Raw genomic sequence first — 22,655 nt, forward strand, 5'->3', positions numbered from 1 at the left:
GAGTGGTAGTGCTTAAGTGGAGTGAAGGAGGGTGAAGTGAAAGATAATGGGACACAGCCGCTTCTCCAGTTAAATATATTTTGATGGTGGTGTCGTCATCACGTGTGTCGTACTTTCAGAGTTGAAAGTTCAGACCGTGATGAGTTGGCCCTGAAAATAGGAAGTAACAGTGTTTCTATTTGGAAGAAAGGGAAAAAGAAATATTTAGTGCTTTGGAAAGCTAGCTCTCTTTTCTGGAGGATCTGGTGTGTGTAAAGAAAGTAAGTGGAAGTCAATTTATTGAAATGGTCAATAATTTAATTGCAAAGTATCTAAAACTAAAATAGCTTGGATTGGTGTTTCAAAGGGGTGTGTTCACTGGTTGAAGTTCAATGGTTTAGAACCAACGAGCCAAGATGTATTGCTATATTAAAATGTTAGATTTTATCAGAGATGTCCGTGTTATGCTGTAGTCTTCTGAGTGCTCCAGTAGCTAATTTTCGCATCTGAAAATTAGCTGTGGCGCATCAGATGTAATGGGCATGTAGATGTTTGCTAAATTAAAATAATAAAGTTAAAGAATGGTTTATCGGCTAGCTGGCGGACGTCAATACTAGCCAGTACGGTTAAACGTTTTAATACGTATACATTGCAGATGTATAAAATATTTCCTGGCTAGCTAGCTACTGGTAGTTCTTAGTTTCGGGAATACTATGTAATTCAGTCTAGCTTGACGGTGTGTTGGAACACAGTGTTCTCCTAAAGTCAGCAATTGCTTGTAGCTTTACTTTGGCACCGAGGCAACGTTAAGGCGAGGCATATGGCGTTATTTTATGCAGAATAAGTAATACAATCGAAAGTATTGGATCTGACACAACCACATTTGTGGGTATCCGTGTCTGGCTTGATATATTTCCCTGCATTGACTGAATATATCTTTTGCTACAGCTAATGCAGTAGGGCTGCACGATGTATCGTATATTTATCGTCATCGAAATATGAAAATGCACATTGCAAAAGACTGTTTGAACTGCAATGAATAATATTTTTTATTTATTTATTATAATTTAAATTGATTGGCTGTTCATGTGCAATCCTGTTCAGTAAAAGCATGTTGGAAATAATCTACAGCGTACCTGACGCAGAAAGACATTAGAGCTGTGCCCAATTCAATATTTGTTTATAATATTCATCACAATATTCAACAACTTTATCGCGTATCGCATATTTTTTTCATATCGTGTAGCCCTATACACAGTGTATGATAGTCTGACTTTGATCTCTATAAGTGTAATAAATATATTTTGCATGACGCATTTTTCCTATTGGCTACCAATTAACAAATACCATCCCATCATTCATAAATGATGATTGGTCTACATGATCCCGTTATCGCATTTGTGCCTTATCTGCGACCAAGGACCGTCTCTGTTCTGAAGAGAAAAGGCTAAAGAAAACAACCTATGACCGTGTTTCAAGTTAGCTGATTAGCAGTGCTCTAGGCGCTGGTCAGCATGATCGCATCTGATATATTGGGAATGTCTACTGATTTACGGGATTGCAGAACTTGTCGTCGACTATTGTCATTATTACATTATTATTGGCATTTGGCCGACGCTCTTATCCAGAGCGACGTACAGTTGATTAGAATAAGCAGGAGACAATCCTCTCCTGGAGCAATGGAGGGTTAAGGGCCTTGCTCAAGGGCCCAACGGCTGTGCGGATCTTATTGAGGCTACACCGGGATTAGAACCACCGACCTTGCCAGTCATTGTCCCCTTCAGTATATCGAGAATGTGTCCAGTACATCGATTCCTCCAGGTGATTACAAATTGATTGGTCACATACTGACCCAGTAACCGCCTCCAACCCACCCAGGCTCAAAGACATCCACAGGACCCCCATAATGAGGTTTTATATGTTTACATATTTCCCCCACATATTTTGGCCAGGGACCCCCAACAGTACACACAGGGACCCCCAGGGGTCCATAGCCCCCTGTTGAAAACTCTCTGGGCTCTGGGAAATAATCTCCACCCGGAGATGTGAAAGAAAGCATTATAGCAGTATCCATAGGAAAATGACTTGTACATTTCAGCATGTAAGCTTTGAATTCAGAAATACAAATTTAAAGTGGTCTGGCTTTTTGCCAGTGCGCCAAATCAAAATCTATGACTCCCAAGTAGCCTATAATGTTGAAAAAAATTCATTCAGATTGCTTTTTTTTCTTCCCCCCCAACAGCATAACATTCCCTCATTTTGCACTTTGGTTTGGCTTGTCCAATTACAGGCTTAGGCTTGTGGCCTTTCCCAATATGGTTGCAGTTTTTCTCAGTTTGGCACAGATCAGGGTGCCTGAGTCCTGACTAACCATTTGAGTTGCTCTGATTTGCATCAGGAGGTGGAAGCTGCCCGGCAGCCATTTTATTTTGGCTCATATGCTAGTGGATTAGAGCGACTATACCAGCCAGTCTGCACCAGACCGAGGCTGCTATAAAGCTTTTATTCACTAGCATGGGCGGCATGTAGGAAGCTAAGCTTCTGCTCAGCTCCCAGTGGAATTTGTACATTACTCTACAGGTCTCCACAAGAAAAAGAAGTTGAAAAAAAACAAAAAAAAACAAAAAAAAAATAGCCTATTATGTAATCTGACTGTCATGCACTTAATTTGCAATGGAACTGCTGCCATTACCAAATTATGTGAAATAATGTGAAAATTTGGATACGAAGCCAAGATAAGTCAATGTTTGCTTTTCACACAGTCACAGACCCAGCAGGAAAACGAAATTCAAGTATTAACAGATAGCTCCTCTTGGTCTAGCAAAACCAATAACTGAACCCAACAAGCGACTGACACCTTGAAGTGATGAATTAAAAAGAAAAAACATTTTGAAAACCAATTCTTGATAGCTGGATTAAGTTGTTGCAATATTGCTCATTGCTCAAGACCAGAGCTGCCTAGCCCTTTTCCTGGAGCTCTACCACCCTGTTCAAGACCTTTTCTAATCACTGTGCTATTTGTGTGCTGTATTGAGTTCGGTTCTAAAGTATGCCACGCCTGATTAATATGACTAAACAGGCATGTGTCTTGGCTGGGCTAGTGTGGAGAGTGCTGGCGCTTCTTGCTCTGGCTCTGTGCTCCACTCGTTATGCCTGATGGACTGGGACGGTGGTGGATTTTTTCGGTTTTCCTCCACCTGGTGTAAGACGCAATGACAGCTTTTATATTTGGATGCATGCGTATACCCCTGAGTGCCAGAAGGTGGCACTGTTGCATCACATTTCAGTCCTATCTTCTGAATGCCAATGAGGTGTGCTTCGCAGGGTGAATGAGGAGGAGTGTGAATGGCCTGTTAACAGCATGAAGAATACAGACCTCGTCTGTCATCGTCGCTCGTCTAGAGCATGCCATTGGACAGTGATCAGTGATAAATGGTAAATGGAAGGCATTTATATAACGCCTTTATCCAAAGCGCTGTACAATTGATGCTTCTTCATTCACCCATTTATACACACACTCGCACACCGACGGTGATTGGCTGCCATGCAAGGCCCCGACCAGCTCGTCAGGAGCATTTGGGGGTTAGGTGTCTTGCTCAGGGACACTTCGACACAGCCTGGGCGGGGGATCGAACCAGCAACCCTCTGACTGCCAGACGACTGCTCTTACTGCCTGAGCCATGTCGCCCCCCCCACAGTGACCTGTGATGATGGATGTAGGATGTCTAGAGTTTACTCTATAGAGTTTACCGTGTGCTTCTTTGAACGTTAAGTGTCGTTCTCTGGGTTCAGGCCTGGATTTTGGCTCATCCTCTGGTAAAGCATGATTGTGACTGTCGCAATATAAGAAATGAATGAACTATTAAAACAGAATGAATTGAATAAGGTCATGATTGTATTTTGTTGGTAACTATCAGTAAAGTAGAGCAGATATACCGTAAGTGCCTTGGAATAAAATAAATGTATGCATTTGATTATTATTTATTTCCATACGTTGTTTATATTTTCGATATTAGCCATTGGTAGAGCTTGACTAATAGTTACTGAAGCAGTTTCAGGCCATGCACTTTGCTCAAGGTGCAAATGTGGTAACTCTAACTGTATAATCACGGCTATAAGCCCCGTGCCCCAGCTAATTCTGTACTTCTAAAGAAGATAAACAAGGAGATATCATGCTTAAGAGATTGAAACCCTTTAGAAGCCTTATACGACCTTACTTCATAGCTCATGGTGCAATAAATATGAATTGTGTCTTCACTTTTGCTAACTTATCTTTCAACTTTGGGCTACTGGATGGAGGCTGAATCTGTCAATTAATAACTTTAGATTCTTTGTGCAAAGGGTTACTCTAATGGTTAAAAATGTAATTTTTTTCACATGACAATGTCTGTGCAGAAAGCAGTAGAGTATTCATGAAAAGTTGAAGTCTCAATCAATCAATTAAAACTTTATTTATAAAGCACTTTTCATACAATTGAATGCAGCGCAAAGTGCTTCAACGTATAACAAGCCTCAACCCCTCCTGCAACTTCACTGGTTTTGATAGTGCAGCATATGTTTTTACAGTGTATAGTGGGCTGGCCTCCAACTGTAACCTTTTGAAGAGTACTGTCAATGACCAGTAGTGATTGTTACATCCGCATTAGAATGTTCCGTTAAGCACAGTCCATTCACATAACTGGTTAAGCTGGCCGGCCATGTGTGTGAGAGAGCAGGGGAGGGTAGGCCCTGTGTCATGGTGTTATGTCTTTCCCTGACAGAGCCGTCTGTGGTCAACATGAGTCTCCAGTGGACTGCCGTGGCCGCCTTCCTGTACGCAGAGGTGTTCTTTGTGCTGCTACTCTGTATCCCCTTCATCTCCCCCCAGAGGTAAGCCCCCTGCTGACACACACACTACAGCCTCACACAGTTAGTCCTAGAGTATGTAATATACAGAGACAGTGACACTAAGTAGCCAATAGAAATCCGCCACACAGGACAATAAGAAGCGTAATAGTTTCACTCACTGCACATGCCCTGTTGTGTCCTTGGTCACATGCCTGGTCACATGCACAGTGAGGAAAACGCAGGGTGATTGCATGCCTCGGCAGACGAACCAATGATGGCAAACGAGGAAGACGTCAGCTCTTTTTCAGGAGAAAAATCTCATTGTCTGTGCCCTAGGGCAAAAAATTTGACCTCATAAAACTAAAAATATATATATATCTAACATAGATATAACTTCAATAAATGCGTGGAAATATTTGTACTTTGCTGTCAACATTAATGGAGGGGAAAATTTGACTAGGGGGCGACTTCATATCAATTGGGGAAACTGATGGCTCCCAGGCTGGCCCCTTGGTTTGTCCACAGGCCACTGCTCTGTTTACATTGACCCCCAAACACCCCCATCCTGTCCTGTCCCACTCCCTTACTCAGCAGGGCATCAGAGAGCGAAGGATAATCGGTTGAACAGATTTGCGTTATTGTTGAGGGGGGGGGGGGGGGTTTAGAGGCGGGTCAGGCATTAATATTAGAGCGCGGAACACGTTGTTCAGTGCGCTGCGGACCCAGGAGCGCGTGACGATCGGGATGCAAGGTGACATAAACGAGCTCCGAGCCGCGCAGTCTAAAAATAAGGCGGCATCTATCACTGCTGATGCTCGCGCCCGGCGATACGCTTTCCTGCGCCAGCGAGGATGTTTATAAACAAAGCACAGCCACGGGCGTTCTCTAAACAGCGTTAATAATCCAGCAGAAATGGATTCCCATGCACCCGCATGGCCTTTTGTCTGTGTCTAGTTACACAAGGTCAACTATAATGGCACATGGGGCTGGTTTGGCAGCCATGCCAAGTGGCGAAAAACACAGATCTTCATAAACCAGACGACATACGAAGGCAAATTAACCCACTTTTTCATATAATTCTGACACCAGGAATTAGATGGAAAGGGTACAATCATTGACATGGTACAACTACTCTTTAGTGGTGAAGAACAGGCAAATAACAAGGCTGCTAACAGTTCAACTTTTGCTCTTTTGTTTTTCCTAGTTTCCCACAATAGCCAAATGATACTAGCTTATTCTCTTATCAATTGCGAGGTTATTAGATTGATGGCAGTCACTCTAGCTGACATAGATCAGTTCACCCTGGAGCTTGCGTCTCTCCCATGCAATGCTCCGGGCAGCAGAAGGTTGTTCTTGTTTTGAGTGCTTGCGTTTTCCCCTCTTTTCTAAGATGGAGCAAGATCTTCAAGTCTCGCTTGGTGAAGGCCATCAAGACGTATGGGAACACCGTCTTCATGGTTGCCATGGGGATCCTGGTCTTCCTGCTAATTGGTGAGTCTCTGTGACGTGCGTGGCGTCCGTGTCTGCTCCTGTGCTCTTGGTGATGTGAACACACAGATGTGCTAATGAACCTCTCAAGGCCTGCCAGGCAGGACAGGTGAGCACCTGGAGGCCCAGATCCCACAGTGCTCTGCTGCTGGGGTGCCGGTCACACAGTGCTGTGCTGCTGGGGTACAGGTGCAGGTCACAGTGCTGCTGGGGTACAGGTGCAGGTCACAGTGCTGCTGGGGTACAGGTGCAGGTCACAGTGCTGCTGGGGTACAGGTGCAGGTCACAGTGCTGTGCTGCTGGGGTGCCGGTCACACAGTGCTGTGCTGCTGGGGTACAGGTCACAGTGCTGTGCTGCTGGGGTACAGGTGCAGGTCACAGTGCTGCTGGGGTACAGGTGCAGGTCACAGTGCTGTGCTGCTGGGGTGCCGGTCACACAGTGCTGTGCTGCTGGGGTACAGGTCACAGTGCTGTGCTGCTGGGGTACAGGTGCAGGTCACAGTGCTGCTGGGGTACAGGTGCAGGTCACAGTGCTGTGCTGCTGGGGTGCCGGTCACACAGTGCTGTGCTGCTGGGGTACAGGTCACAGTGCTGTGCTGCTGGGGTACAGGTGCAGGTCACAGTGCTGCTGGGGTACAGGTGCAGGTCACAGTGCTGTGCTGCTGGGGTGCCGGTCACACAGTGCTGTGCTGCTGGGGTACAGGTCACAGTGCTGTGCTGCTGGGGTACAGGTGCAGGTCACAGTGCTGCTGGGGTACAGGTGCAGGTCACAGTGCTGCTGGGGTACAGGTGCAGGTCACAGTGCTGCTGGGGTACACCAGAAAGTGTGTAGTGTGTGGTGATGCTTTCCCTGCACAGCAAAATGACCCCCATTTAAATGTCTGTGTCTGTGTCTGTGTGCAGATGCGGTCCGGGAGGTGAGGAAGTACAGTGTGCAGGACACAGTGGACCTCAGCAACAACCCCTCAGCTGTGGAGCACATTCACATGAAACTCTTCAGAGCGCAGCGGAACGAGTACATCGCCGGATTCGCCCTGCTGCTCTGCCTGTGAGTAGAGCAGCCCCCCCTCCCCCCCCCCCCCCAACAGCGCTCCTCTGACCGCCCGCCCTGCTGTGGGCGGTTACGTAACCGCAGGATGGGCAGGGCACAGTGGGCAGGCGGGGTCTCGATTCCTGACACCGCTCTCCAGTACGTGAGTAATGGTCACAGGGCCGCAGCAGTGACTGCCAGTCACAGTGTGACTGTTAGTATGACAGCTACCCACCCCAGCTCCGTTTGGCCAAGGCAGGGTATCTGTGTCTGTTTCTCCCAGCCTGCTACTGTAAATCATCCTGCCAGACAAACACTTCATCCGCAGTTAGTTAATTAATTTTACTTCTACATTACATTATGGGCATTTGGCAGACGCTCCTATCCAGAGCGACGTACGACAGAGTGCATACCCATGAACAGGGACGTGCGCTGAGGGAAGTACAGTTTCAAGTGCTAGGAACACAACCAAGTTAAGGTCTTGGGCCTAGTAGATTAATCTGATGATAAAGGATTATATCTATAGAGCTGTTTTTTTAGGAAACACAAAGCTAAAGAATAATGAAGTATACTCCTCCCCATTGGGAATGGCCACTGCGTTCACAGGACTCTGTGATTGCTCCAGCTTCCTGGGTCTCTGCAGGGGAGCACACGCTTATTCAGCCTCCAGAATGGCGGTAGCCAGCTGCCACTTCAGCTGTGCCATCCCCGCAGCCGCTACGCTACACGCACAGCTGGTGCTAACAGGCAGGCAGCTGTTTGACCGTGACTACCTTCCACCGTTGCCATTTGGCCTCTTTGCGTTCGTTTAGCTCGCAGTGGCTAGTTAGCACTTTGTCTCAGGTGGGCAAGGGAGGCCCTACCTGTTTCTGGATTTCCCCTCCATATTAAGACCATCATTCCGTAACTGATATTTTAGTTCACGAGTGGTAAGTTCACGAGTGGTATCCGAAGAAATTTCTATTCAACACGTCTATGCCTCTCCTCACCCATACAACTTGCAGCATACATCATATGCAGGCGACAAACTCGATTACAGACAACTTGTATTGATTACCGTTTCATATGTACCCGCTGGGTAAAGCATTGAGAAACCCTTCTTGGTTACAACGTGCAACAAAAATCTGTAATCCCCCCCGTGAGGGAAATTATCCTGGATGTACTGTACGGCCCTTTTATACACAGAAAGTGCTAGAAATCTCCCTTACTCTAATGAGTGATTTTGCAGTGGAAAGAATGCAGGAGGTCAGCTGGACGGGTTCCCTATCGAGAGCGCTTCTGAGCGGGGGTTTGATTTACAGAGCCCTGGCCAGCGTCCGCGTGCATGGGCTTTAGGCGTGTATCCTGCCTGCGTGTTTTCTCCATACAGGGACCCTGGCCTGTTCCTCTGAATGGCCGTGTATTAATAGCCCCCGGGGTTGGGCGGCTACTATAGCTTTGTGCGCTACTACGTCCGACGCCGCGTACTGTCAATCACCGGGGCAGCTCTGCGTTAGAGTGCCCGGCCTGACATCTGATCGGGCAGCTGGTAATGAGGGTTATATTTAACCACGGGGATGCCGCGCATCTCAGGTCTCGGGTTACGAGGCCACGCTAACTTATTGCCTCACGCTCCCCGCAGCTCCCTGTCACGCAGCTTCCCCCTTTGTTTTGGCGCGGCGCCCGTAATCTGCTCATTCCGGCCGCGCCCGCACGGGCCCGCGGCAGCTCACGGAACCCAGAGCTCTGAGAACGGCCCCGGCTCCGATCACGCCCCGCACGCACACGCACCACTTACCCGAGGTGACCCCGTGAGTCACCGCGTCGGAGTGCGCGAGCCGTTTGTCTGACGGGCCGTTTGTCTCGCGGTCTCCGCAGCTGCGAGCGCTCTCACCCTCGCCCTTCAGCAGGCCCCCTGCTTCCCCAGCAGGGTCACATGACCTGTCTGACATTCAGAACTTTTCATTCTTCTTCACGGTGGCATTGTTGTAAAAAAAATCTGGATTGTTTCGTTGTGAATGAGTGACGTTCTTGCTCTTTATGACTGACGCACCCACCGTTTCCTTTGTGATGTAGATGTGGAATGTTTGTTTTTTCCTCTCTTTGAGGTCACTTAAGTGCACGTGAGGATATACACAGTGATGTGGAATATATTTGTTGTTGGAGCCAAATGCATCCCGATGTCTGAAAACCGGCGGAAGCTTCCAGTAGCCATTGTGCTTTTAACGGTGTAGGAAACATGGATGGAGATGCCTGTTTGTTTCTGGCTGTACAGTACAGAAGAGAAAGTCAGACTTGAGTTGGGTGGTTTTTCTTTTTTAAAAGGGTATGATGACTAACACATGCTTATTTTAGGGATGTGACAAATCATATTTTTTTTTATTGAGAACTTTGTTGAGGGTTGTGCACTCAAAATTCTGTGGTCACTTTAATGTTAATATTTACGTGATATAACATGATGTGTTATGGTGGCGACACAATCTGGTCTAAATCAGACGAAACAGTGTAAATGTAAAAATGGGATTTTGCACAGGTACCATAGTCAACTGGTCTAATGATTTCACAGGTTTCTTGGCTTATATTTTTATGTAACCGGAAACTTTGCCAATGCATTCGATTTTATAGGGCATAGGGCAATCTTTGTGGTAACAGGATTAATGTGGTCCTTTTAAAGCAGGGAATTTTCGCTTTAAATATCCGCATCATTTCAGCTCAAGAAAAAAAGAATCGGTCATTGGTAAACGTGTACAACTCTGTTTCGGTTAACCGTTTAAACGTTTCGGTTAACCGTTTAAACGTTTCGGTTAACCGTTTAAACATTTAACCGTTCACCCCCCTAGCTCGTTTACAGCAACGCCCTGCTAATTCTACCTCCTCTCCTAATTCTAACCTTACATTATATCCTGACGTGCCCTAACCGGCATTACGGCAGTGTCGAGCGCGTTCAGCGAAACCGAGCGCATTTCCCGGGAATGTTTACGCGATAGCCACCTCTGCGTTTCGGTACATCTGACACGTGAATATGTTTTGAAAAGAAAATTAATCCAGTGAAAGCACATGTGTGATTTATCCTCTCGGCGTCCTCTTGTGTCACAGCGGTGGCCTGTGCAAGTGAGAAGGGCATGTGTTGAGTTCCTGGAAGAGGGATGTGCTCTCCCTTGGAGCGGTCCACTGTAACTGTAGCCCTCCATCTCCAACCTTCCCGCTTGTTTGGACTGGACACTGAAGCTCGAGGAGCTCCGGTTCTCTGGGATAACAGTCCCACCCCTGGTCGTCAGGAGGTCTTAGGCCCCCGCTGAGGCCTTCCGTAAACATAGCAACAGCACTGCGCTATGGCCGTTGCAGGTCTGCCCTCAGTCATTGCCAAAAAATGTTTGGCGTGGATGCGATGTAACTGGGGATTGCAGATTTTTGTTGCGTGTTGTAAGCAAGAAGGGTTTCTCAATGCTTCACCCAACGAGAACATATGAAACGGTAATCGATACGAGTTGTCTACTCGAGTTTGTAGCCTGCATACAATGTATGCTGTGAGTAAACGTCTATGCCTCTCCTCACCCATACAACTTGCAGCATACATCATATGCAGGCGACAAACTCGATTACATCGAGTAAACGTGTTGGTATAGCTGGTAGGGGGGCATTTAGGGTTGGTCTGAAGGAAGAAAAGGAAAAGGCAGTACAGTTGGACTTTCCAAATGATGTGACCTGGGATAAAAAGAATGCATGTACAGTATTTGTATTTATACTTAGCTATTTAAAAGAGTCTACTTGAGCTCTTGAGTGATCTTTGCCGATTAATGAGGGTTAATGAGCCTTAATACCAGCATTGGGCAATGCAATGCATTGTTAGTCACTATAAAAAATAGCTATAACATTTGTTGATTCAAAACAACTGAATGATTTCAAATGTTGGTATTCATTGATTGGTGGGTCTGTTATAGTTTATGTATGTATATATGGTACTGATTTCTGCTTGATGTCATCCTATTTAGCAGATGTCCGCAACCCTAACTGTGCAACCACAGGGCTAGCAGAATTGTGCTTCTCAATGCTCAATCGGTCAGTTAAAACAGTAGATTCACCCAGCGAGAACATATGAAACGGTAATCGATACGAGTTGTCTACTCGAGTTTGTAGCCTGCATACAATGTATGCTGTGAGTAAAAATGGGTAAATACTGGTCAAAAGTGGCATAGACGTGTTGGTATAGCTGGTAGGGGGGCATTTAGGGTTGGTCTGAAGGAAGAAAAGGAAAAGGCAGCCGTTAATGAGTCCTAACTGACGGGGGCTCCTCTTCCCTCCCAGGCTGCTGAGGCGGCTCGCCACCCTCCTGTCCCAACAGGCCACCATGATCGCGTCCAACGAGGCCTTCAAGAAGCAGGCGGAGGGCGCCAGCGACGCCGCCAAGCGCTACATGGAGGAGAACGAGAAGCTCCAGGAGGTGAGGGCACAGAGGGTGGAGGTCGCTCTCCTTACTGAGCGCTGCCTTCAAAATTATCTTTATCTTTATTCCACCGTCACGGGTTCAGCAGAACAGTTTTAACTCTTCTCATAGATTGAAACATTTGGCAGTTAACTGTGAGTGCTGTTTCGTATTCTCTGCACTTAAACCGAGTCCGATACCAGTATGAACCAGTATATGCTGCAGTATAAACTGATTACTCTGGCTTTTTGTATGTACCGGGCAGCAAACTGCAGTTGTCAAGTGTGTGAACTTCCCTCTACCTACAAGCCTACATTATGCTACTATGTTCAAGTCCGTTAGATTGGCCGATCCTGTATCTCGAATCCATGGGGGGGACCAGTGGATTTCAGAAGGTAATACTTAATGTGGTATGTTGAATACCACGCACCATGTTGAATGGTAATTAACATGAAAGATAATGATTATGGGAAGGCGTGTACGGTATACTGCAGCTAAACGTATGCTTTCATTCAGCAGGGCTTGTCTTTCTGTAGAAACGCTTGGGTGAAATTTGAAGCATTCTGACTAATGTTTAAATTATGTCTTCACCGATAATGGAGAAAACAAACGTACAGTTAGGTTGTTGCTATGGCAGACTGCTCTGCATTCTTTAGTCTAGCATTAACCAAACAAACATGGTTGCTGGCTGGGGCCTCCTGTTGGGAAAAAGTGGTGGCCAGCTACACATGCTTTTCTGCTGTCTCTCCTGGCAGGGGACATTTCCATGAACGCCTGCAAGTACAGTTGGACTTTCCAAATGATGTGACCTGGGATAAAAAGAATGCATGTACAGTATTTGTATTTATTCTTAGCTATTTAAAAGAGTCTACTTGAGCTCTTGAGTGATCTTTGCCGAATGATGAGGGTTAATGAGTCTTAATACCAGCATTGGGCAATGCAATGCATTGTTAGTCACTATAAAAAATAGCTATTAAAAAAACAAAACATTTGTTGATTCAAAACAACTGAATGATTTCAAATGTTGGTATTCATTGATTGGTGGGTCTGTTATAGTTTATGTATGTATATATGGTACTGATTTCTGCTTGATGTCATCCTATTTAGCAGATGTCCGCAACCCTAACTGTGCAACCACAGGGCTAGCAGAATTGTGCTTCTCAATGCTCAATCGGTCAGTTAAAACAGTAGATTACACAGTTCATTCGCCTCACGTTGTTTCTTGGCCCTGAAATAGTTCTGGTTTTTGAAGTGGAAACAGACACCAGTACACCCTATGAGTCTTTAGCCCAGGAGCTCAAGAGCCCTGCTGTTCAGCAAACTTGTCAATAATCTTTCAACATAGTACTCTGGAACATTTCTTACCTGTGTTTTGAAAGGAACTCGTACATTACTAGACTAAACCTCAGGAATAAGGAGATTAAGTGATGGACCCATATTAATTGCAAGGGCTTGGTTAGTTGATCAATGGTGAGTTGATCAAGTTTTTTCCCCTGTCAGTTCTTAACTTGCCTTGATTTAATTTTTGTTTTTCATATTCACAAATCCCTTTGAGTTTCAACAATAAGGGGGATGATGCACTAGCACTTCAGGAATTTGAATCCACCACTCTCTCATTTTAGACCCTGTACCGACTCCACGGTTTTTGTGCTCTCCTGTAAAAAAGACGTTGGCGTGATACAGAGGATCACCAATGCTTTATTTGCTGCTGTTTAGTGACCATTCCACCACTAGCATGGCTGTACTCAGTCCATTTCTCCGTGTCTCACATGAGCTATGCGAGACCAGTCCTGACTCACACCTAAGTGTATCTTGAGTCACTGCAAATATAACAGGGCCTCCAGGCTCGACTGTCTGGTTGTGTTCTGTGAAAATGTAAATGATCACTTCTCTGTTAGATTAGTCCTCCAGTCCGTACTCCTACTCTTACCCCCTGCTTTACTGGAGCGATGACTGTCCGTATGGATATTGATTCCCAGCACAATCTGATATGCCTGCTGGCCTGGATGGCCTTCGATCTGCAGCAGCACAAATTAGCTCTATTTCCAGAGGAAGATGAAGCTGGTGGCTCCTCTCTTAAAGCCCTCTGCTTCACAGTGAGAAATATTAGGGGTTGTGTCAAAATCAATATCTGTGAAGTCATAGGCAGGGATTCTTCTGGGGGTCGGAAAAAAGGATTTATTTATATAAAAAGAAAAGAAAAAGAAATTCTGTTCACCCTCAGCATCACAGTGATTTTCCAACCACAAGACAAAATATTTATAGATCCTTCATCCAGTGGGAAATTTTGGCCACTGAGTCTGATCTCTGAGTGACTGTACAAATTGCACCTGACTTAATTTGGATGTGTAATCTACATTGTGAGGGGCAATGCCTGTTTGTACTCTGGACTCCAGCGAAATGCTTTGTAACTGTATTCTTTTAGTGTTCCTTCTGTGTGGAAAAATACAAGTTCTGTGGCTTCTCCAAAGTTGCAGGCAAGCATATCTCGCTGCGTCTGCCTGGTCCTTGGATAAGGGCAATCGTTCTCTGCCTAACAGTTGCAACAGTGTATAAACTTCTTTGTTTCTTAAGTAGGTTAAGATTTTAGGCTGGTTACAGAATGCTCCCTCAGGAGAATCAAACACCAACTGTCCCAGATACAAAGACTTGTGTTATTTCCCGTAGAACAGCCATGATCTTGTTCTTCTATGAAAGGCAAACATTCAGACATTCCTGTGAAAGAAACATTTTGCTGTCAGTGTCTTCACTTGGTGCTGTTGCAATAGTTAATGTCCATGTTCATTTAGTAAGTTCTGAAAGGGAGTCTTGAGTCCTAAAGCAGTTTTAGTGTGTTCGTAGTAGTTAGTGTTGCCAGAGAGGGGAGGTTCCCTCCAAATCCAGGTACTCACTTTCAGAAGAAAAACCTATCTGAATCAGTGGTAGACTGGCAGTTGTAAAAGGTGTATTGATTGCATATCAATGCAATGTATTTGATTTCAGTCGTTTCAATCAATTGTATGCAATTAGGTCAGGTTTGACTCGTTCTGTTTCCAATTGTCCGGAATTCTGGAAGCACTGTCGCCTCACAGCAAGGTGGTCCTGGGTTCGAATCCCCGTTGGCCGGGGCCTTTCTGTGTGGAGTTTGCATGTTCTCCCTGTGTTTGCGTGGCTTTCCTCCCACAGTCCAAAGGCATGCAGGTTAGGCTGATTGGAGAGTCTAAATTGCCCATCGGTATGAGTGTGTGAGTGAATGGTGTGTGCGCCCTGCGATGGACTGGCGACCTGTCCAGGGTGTATTCTTGCCTTTCACCCAATGTATGCTGGGATAGGCTCCAGCCCCCCTGCGACCCTGTTCAGGATAAGCGGGTTAGGATAATGGATGAATGAATGAATGAATGAATGTATTTCCTTTCTCCCAAGACACTGTGAACTTATCTCATCTTGCTTTTCTGCTCAAGGGGAAAATGCCACGAAAGGCCCACAGAATATGAATGTGCTAGGCCCTCTTTGTTTTCCAGGCAAAGTGTGATGTTTACTATAAGTACGTGGCATCAATTAGATAAGTTATCCTGGAATGAAACACATGGAAAGGGAATTGAGTTCATAAATTTTATAGGCTTCTCTCATCTTCCAGAATTACTTTGAACTCGATGCCCTTTGCATATCTGGGTAACCGGAGGCAGTGATCCACCTTTTAACCAATGACATGCTGTGGAAGCCATGCCAGAAAGCCAAGCCGCCTCTCTCACACCTTACCCATGCCAGAAAGCCTCTCTCACGTTTGCCGTCTTCACGGCCTTGCTTGTGTGCGAGCGAGCGTTTTTGCGTGCTTTGGACGCAGTTTTATTTATGTTGAAACTGACAGTAATTGTTATCTGACTCCTGACTCCTACTGGTTGTCAATTGTGATTTAGAGTAGTCTCATTGCTTCTGTTACATGACCTGCAGAGATGTTAAAAGACCTGTTAAACGCTGGGTGCAGATCAAACCGGTCTGGCTCCCTGTGTGTGTCAACGGGCACCCAATGCTGATAGCGGGAGTCACTTCTGGCTGGTTCATGTGTTTGCTTGTTCAGCAACTTCTATTACACTTCTTAATGTGTAAATACAATTGAGAGTGTTTGCCTTCAGTACGTGCCAAACCTCACATGATTCACCAGTCTGTGGCCTTGATAAGAGCTGCCTGAGTTCATGTTGCACAGTCTTCATCTTGGTGTTATTGTAGTCATTTGAGTCATTTCACCATCTGATTTGATTTGATTACATTGATACGATTCAATCCATTTAATTAGAAATGTATTTTTAACAATACCTTGAATACACAAACGTGACTGGAGAAATTGATGCCCTCAGTATAAGTGAAATGTAGACTATTAAAACAATACAGTGAACTTAAGTTCTCAGCACATTTTTTATTATTATTCTTCCCCTGGGGTGGTTGGCAACTATAGCCAGAGGAATCTTGGCCAATTGGAGCCACCCTTCCCCTGGGGGGGGGAAAACTTGGCCTACTTTGCTCATGACACAAGCCAGGCTCAGCTCCTCCACCGTGGGGCTCGGCCTGTGCTTGTGCTTCGACGCTGAGCCACCCTGAAACAGAAATCCCTTTTTTTGAAATCGCATCCTGATTCCATATCCTGGCTGTCCGGCCCTATCGCTTAGGCCTAATGAAAAATGGAAGAAAAAATAAAATAAAATACATGGGGGGGGAAAAAAAACCCCTACTGCTTTCCGTAGACTTAATTGCAACCATGAAAGTTTACCTGCAATACCACTTTTACACGCCAAACTGCATAAACCAATGCGCATAGCCAATGTCTTGTGCTTTGAGATAATATACGGTGCTATATCATATTATATTTTGACTTTTAAGATGGATAGAGCAAGTCTTGTAATCTAATTGGTTAATAGCAGTGGTATAATAACCATATACCATGGCAAGGGCATCTGATAACGTAATGTAATGATGGGAAGAGGCCATTCAGCCCAGCAGTGCTCCTCCACTGTGCATCACCCCTCAGCTGTGATGTAATCACAATAAGCCATGGCCTGTCCTGAGTTATCGCTCGAATACATTTATATTTCAAGTCAATTCACATGCAGTAGTCTCATGCTACAGAACGTTTTGAAGTGGTGAGAACATTACATGACATTACATTAATGGCATTTGGCAGACGCTCTTATCCAGAGCGAAGTACAGTTGATTATACTAAGACAGATTATACTATCATTGGTTATACTAAGACAGTCCTCTCCTGGAGCAATGCAGGGTTAAGGGCCTAGCTCGAATCACTGACCTTGCGTGTCCCTTCACACGTATACACATGCAGTAGGATATATATAAGCAGTGTATAGGCCTAAAATGTACAGGTTCAGGGAACAATGCAAAGGTAAAGATCAGTTGCCACGGTTACAGGTAACCCTGTAGATAGTGTGAACCTATCTCAGAGGTCAGTTGGTGATAAGAAGGAGGTGATATCAGGTGAGGTTTGCAGGTTGCGATGCTGGCAATAGTTCCAAAAGTACAAGACTTGGTGTGCTACAGGAGCATCAGTTGTGCTTCAGAATATATACCTTTAGACTTTAGTCGAAAGAAGAGCTTCCATGCATACAGCTGTTAGTTACGTAGACATTACATGTACATCCATTGCATGTTCCTGTAGTCCTTATCCATTGGGAGGATTGGCTGTATATTTGCCATCAGTGGCATTTAATCAGTCATTCTGCTGCTATTGCCTTATATGGTCATCAATTCGTAAATTAGAAATTGGTTTGACTCTACTTGGTGTCTGCAAGCAAATGCAATGTTAAAAACTGCAACCAAAAAAAAAAATCATCCAATCAAATCATTCCAAGGTATATAACTGCATTTCTGAATTATTGCCGGTGGTTTATCTGAGGCAAGTACCATTTCTTTGTTGGCAAGTAGATAGGTGAAGTCATTATTTTTCAAGTTTCAGTTGGAAGATTGCTCTCATCCCAGCCTAAATGTTTCAGCAAAACCTCTTGTGGAAATACCAGAAAATAAGTGAGGGCTTGCTGTTGTTTACATTTGCAAACCTGGCAGCAGATACATTTTGGACATGTTTATTTGCTGTTGTTCACTTGCTGTTTAATGAAATTGCTTATTTAATTTAACAGGCATTCATGGTTCGACAGTGCCCAAACTGTGAATTGTGGAGAAAACACCACCCCACCCCACCCAAAAAAAAAAAGCTCATGGGTGCCACGCTATTGTGAGTCTCATCGCAGGAATGTTGCTTTCTCTTCAGAAACTGAGAGAGGCTGGGATCGATATTCCTGAGGTCGGGAAGAAAGCTGATGTAAGCCTGGAGGAGGAGAACAAGTCCCTGAAGGCCGAGATGAAGAAGCTGAAGGATGAGCTTGAGGCTACCAGGAAAGGTGAACTTTAACCCCTCTGTAAGACACTCAAGGCCTGTGGGGAAAAAAACAAGCCTGGACCTAAAATGCAGAACTGACTGTTTAGCACTAAGACACCTGATTCAGATAATGGATCACGGTCTTGAATCAAGACCTTGTCTTGACCTTGTGGAGTTAAGTGTCTTAGTGTTTGATGAAAACAAAAACCCCTGCACCCGACACTGGCCTTCTCAACTGAAGAAGGTGTGCATGCCGGAATGCATCCTTGTCAATGCCTATATGACTATTAGTTGTCATCTACAGTATATAAAAAGCTTTTATTGAAACTAAGTGTCACATGAGTACACCTGAAGTCTGTAAAAAGATTTAGGATCTTTTATTTAAAAAACCTTGCTGAAACATAACTAATCTCGGTTATAACCCGAGTGCTTAATCATGCTCGTCTGAATGCAGCATTTGTATTCTCTGCTCAGTGCTGCAGCTGTAGTTCTCTCTCTAGACCTGAACGCTCCCCTGTCCTGCTTCAGAGTTTCTGCGGGTGAAGTTTATGACACAAATAGGGCGTTTTTATATAAGTAATAAGCTAATGTTAACCGAGCTATTTGTGGCAAACTGCATGCTCCTGTTCCTCCTAACTGTGTGTGTGTGTGCGTGTGTGCAGTCCTGCAGAAGTCTGATAGTGATGTGAAGGCCATGAAGAAGCAGGCAGAGAACCTGACCGTGGAGTATGATCGCCTACTGGATGAGCACGCCAAGCTGCAGGTCAGAGCCCCAAACTCTCAGCTCCCACAACCGTTAGCAGCATTTTATAGCCATTTATTATTGTGACCTGAAGTGACCTCCATTATTGGAGCTTAAGACTCAGGATGCATGTGATTAAGTGTGGTAAGTGTGGGTATGTCCGTGATTCAGCTAGCCGGCAGCTGGAAAGTGGATGGTGCATGCGCTACGTCAGGTAACGTAGCCTGTTCCTGTTCTTTTCCATGGTGCAGGCCATCATACCCACTCGGACAGTGTTGGGATTTTAGTGCTGGATTCTGAGCCTGCCAATTGACTAACCTAGTCCTTTTGGTTAAAGCTTGTATATTGCGTATATGAAGTTTTACCTGATTCCTCGTGTGGCTTTTCTCCGCTGAAATGCACTCGCCAAAATGCGAAAACATTGCATTTTTAAGAGATCTTTCGGTTGATAATTGGACGTTCCAAAACTGGAGGAAAAGGAATTGCAGTCAAATTTTTGTCGTTTTTCTTCTGTTGGGGGATCTACATGAGCGAACCTTTCAGAAGGGAATATTCCGTGCCCTTTGAAAGGGAATATTGTACTATGTGGGGTGTAGCGTTTCTAAGGCTCAGCACTCTCTGGGGGTCGGCCTGTGTGATGGTGTGGTGTGTCCTGTATCTGGGCTGGATGGAGACAGCAGACATGCAGTCAGCAGGTGGCTGGCACTGCGTCTGCGTCGTGTGGTCCTCCCGCTGCGTGTTCACGTGTTGAGAGCCTGTCCCACAGTGCCAGGCCGCTCCTTGAACCCCAGATACCTGATTACCGTTGGCCGCTCCGGTATCTGCCCTTTATGGCTCTGCTGGTAAATGTGGATCTGGTGGGTTTGCGCGTGCGCCGCGCTTTTCCTTACTGGCGCCAGGAAATCAGTTGATTCAGTGTCGCACCGTGCATTTACCACCGAGCGCCATTTTCTAGTGCAGAATTAGATGACAGCCATAGTACAAAGAACACCAACTTTCATGCGTACCGTGACATTAAGCATTTTTTAAAAGCCTCCCTTGGATAAGGAATTAATGCATGTCACCGTACGATATGTTGTAAGAACCAGAATCCACAGAACCTTTTTTCTTTTTCTCCAGGCAAGTGTGGATGACCAACCACGCGAGAAGAAGACAGACTGAGGTGGACGCCCAGTGTTCAGTGACCCAGAGTTCTCCACACCGATTACCTGCCCGCACCTGCACAAGTCTGGATCCTCAAGACGCACGCTCATTCCTGATTAGGGTCTTTTGGGGAAAGCCCTAGTCCGATTGGCTTGAGTCCATTATGCGCACTTCCTATTAGCTCAAACACATTATGTACACTGACTATTGGCTTGAACACATTATTTACACTTCCTATTGGCTGAAACCCATTATGCACATTTTCCAGTCGAGCGTAGGAGAGTAGGGAAAATGACTACCTTCCGTTCTCTTTGGCAGAAATTTCAGCCCTGTTCTGTTCTGATGTTCTCAAAGCCGCAAGGTATTCAAAAACCGAAATTTAGAAATAGAAAGTTTGTCTCTCGTCTCCTCTTTGAGTTAACAGAATTTTATCTGAAGAATATATTTTGAAATTGGGAGAGAGGTTCTTTCTTCGGTTTCTTGACCAATTGCATGTAATTTTTCGTTTTCTGTTTTTTTTTCTGTAAACTGGTTATTTTTTTAAGTGTGACCATACAGGGACCATAGTTGGCGTCTGCTCTCTCCTCTCTCATGACCGGAGATGTTTTGATCCAGTTTTAGTGTAGAGTGTCCAGCTGCTTCTGCTGCTAATAGCACCTGTGTTATGTAATCCTGTGCCTCTGCAACCCAGCACTGGCATCCATTACATTCTGCTAAACGACACTGTAGAGGGTTTGTTTGTGATGCCTGGACATCCTGAAACTGGCATTGATCTACATAAGATGTTATTTTGCCACCATCATGGCATACATCTGGAAAAAATAAATAATAATAAAAAAAATAAACGGTCCATATTCAGCACTGTAATGTAGTGTAGAATGTTGCCTTTTTACAGTGGGGTGTGGGGTGTAGCCATTGCTGGTATTTCTTTCATGCTGTTGGGATAGTTCAATGCTTTTTTTTTGTTGTTTTTCTTTTCCCTTGCTTTTTTTTTTTGTTGCTTTATATATTGTAAAAAAAAAAAATCTTGGACATGACATACAATTGTTTTGTTGTATTTGGATTAATTACCAGAAAATTGAGAAGATCAAAGTATGAAATGAATTGCTTCTTTAATGATTGACTGACTTTTTATTCAGCTCGTTATAGATAGTCGCCTCTGCGCAACACTATCTAAGCGTTTGATATCGGTTCATCATTAGGGAAATGATTACACCTGTTGTTCCAGGAAGCCCCCGTTTACCTGTCCTTGTACTGATGTATGTTCTCTGATCACATGTTCGAGGGCCTGACTGTACTCTGAAACCAAAGCGCGTTTCATGTGTCTGAACGGAGATGTACTGGTTTAAAATCTCTGAGCCTGCATAATCCAATATGGGCCATGTCACGCTGTAAATCAGAATTTAATTGCCGTCCCTGGATAAGGAAACCCGACGCGCATCCTCAGAGGCTGACGTTACATTTCAGAACCCGTTACAGGTCCAGCTGGCACCCTGGTTCTGAAATGGAGCCCGTCCAGTCCAATGTTTCTTGTACGGAAAAGTTGGCTATTCTGTTTTGAGGTTCAGTGCATGTCAAAATAAAAAAACTTACAATATTGAAACTGGGATCGCAAAAGGCATTCTTCTGTCACGTGTGTTCTGTGTTGAATGACTGTATTACACAACATTACAATAACCGCTTCCTTTCCGGATGCAGCTTGTTTGCCGCAAATGGAAATGGAAGTATGCTTCTAACGGACAGGGTTAACGGAAGATGGAACTGAAATCCGGTAGTCCGTTAGGTTACCTAGACAGTACCACAGAGGTACACTCAGTGATCACTTTATTAGGTACACCAGCTGTCATATGCGACCATCGCTAGAGCGTACTGAGAATGGTGGAAAAACAAGGGTGAGAGGTCAGAGGAGAATGGCCAGACTGGTTCAAGCTGACAGGAGGGGAAATTACGACAGCGCTTTGCAGAAGAGCATCTCTAAACACACAGCACGTCAAACCTTGATGTGGGTGGGCCACCGTGTCAGAGGATTAGTAAGTGAAATGCCTAATAAAGTGGTCTCTGCATGGATACACTGAGAGGTCCACACTGAAGTTGTGCGGTTGCAGAGAAGTTGGCCGTGTAAAAGAGGGGTACAGGCAGCATTCCTGGGGTTACAGAGAGGGGTTGAGGGGTTAGGGCAGGGATCATTAAATCATGGCCCTCAAGGGCTGATAACTCCTTTTACTGTACCTGGGAGTCAGGTGTCCAGACAGTCTGACCAGTCAGTAGCGCTCACTGTTCAGTTAATTACCTGGGAGAAAAGAAAACAGAAAACCTGGGCTGGACTGAAATTGAAAGGACAGATTTGATGGTCCCTGAGTTAGGGTGCTCCTCCTAGATCCAGGGGACTGACAGACTAACACACGTCCTCTGGGATTTGTGAAGCTGCCTTTAAGAAGGAAGGCTCTGCCCTAGCCTGCGGTTCAGTGAAGTCATGTCATTGTAGCACCTGGTGGAAAAAGGACCTTAATGAAACTAAAAGGAGAGCAGTATGAGTGCGGCCCTGGTCTGCCAGGCCTTCTACATTGAAATGGAAACTGGGAAAAGGCCAGCACCACTTTTTATAAACCAATGTCCCAAGAGACAACCCTTTTAGACTGGCCAAATCACGATACTTAAGACTGCATGTCAAACCAGCTGTGAC

At 45.1% G+C, this 22,655-nt stretch overlaps 1 protein-coding gene across 1 annotated transcript; it reads left to right on the forward strand.

Annotated features, from left to right (window-relative positions):
* bcap31 (B cell receptor associated protein 31) lies at window positions 1–21,575 on the forward strand. The gene is made up of 8 exons (XM_061258872.1): window positions 1–260; window positions 4,740–4,848; window positions 6,197–6,297; window positions 7,198–7,342; window positions 11,609–11,744; window positions 17,980–18,109; window positions 18,750–18,850; window positions 19,949–21,575. The coding sequence occupies exons 2-8, from the start codon at window positions 4,757–4,759 to the stop codon at window positions 19,988–19,990; spliced, it is 747 nt and encodes a 248-aa protein (XP_061114856.1). The 5' UTR covers window positions 1–260; window positions 4,740–4,756; the 3' UTR covers window positions 19,991–21,575.
* Window positions 21,576–22,655: the final 1,080 nt, after the last annotated feature.

Source organism: Conger conger, chromosome 10, assembly GCF_963514075.1.
Source record: "Conger conger chromosome 10, fConCon1.1, whole genome shotgun sequence".
NCBI lineage: Eukaryota > Metazoa > Chordata > Actinopteri > Anguilliformes > Congridae > Conger > Conger conger.

What these genes read in the sequence shown, in the direction of transcription:
- bcap31 (XM_061258872.1), top strand. Translation starts at nt 4,757, where the DNA reads ATGAGTCTCCAGTGGACTGCCGTGGCCGCCTTCCTGTACGCAGAGGTG. An exon ending in TTCGCCCTGCTGCTCTGCCT is followed by an intron (nt 7,343 to 11,608) that starts GTGAGTAGAGCA and finishes CTTCCCTCCCAG; the next exon opens with GCTGCTGAGGCGGCTCGCCA. An exon ending in GCTTGAGGCTACCAGGAAAG is followed by an intron (nt 18,110 to 18,749) that starts GTGAACTTTAAC and finishes GCGTGTGTGCAG; the next exon opens with TCCTGCAGAAGTCTGATAGT.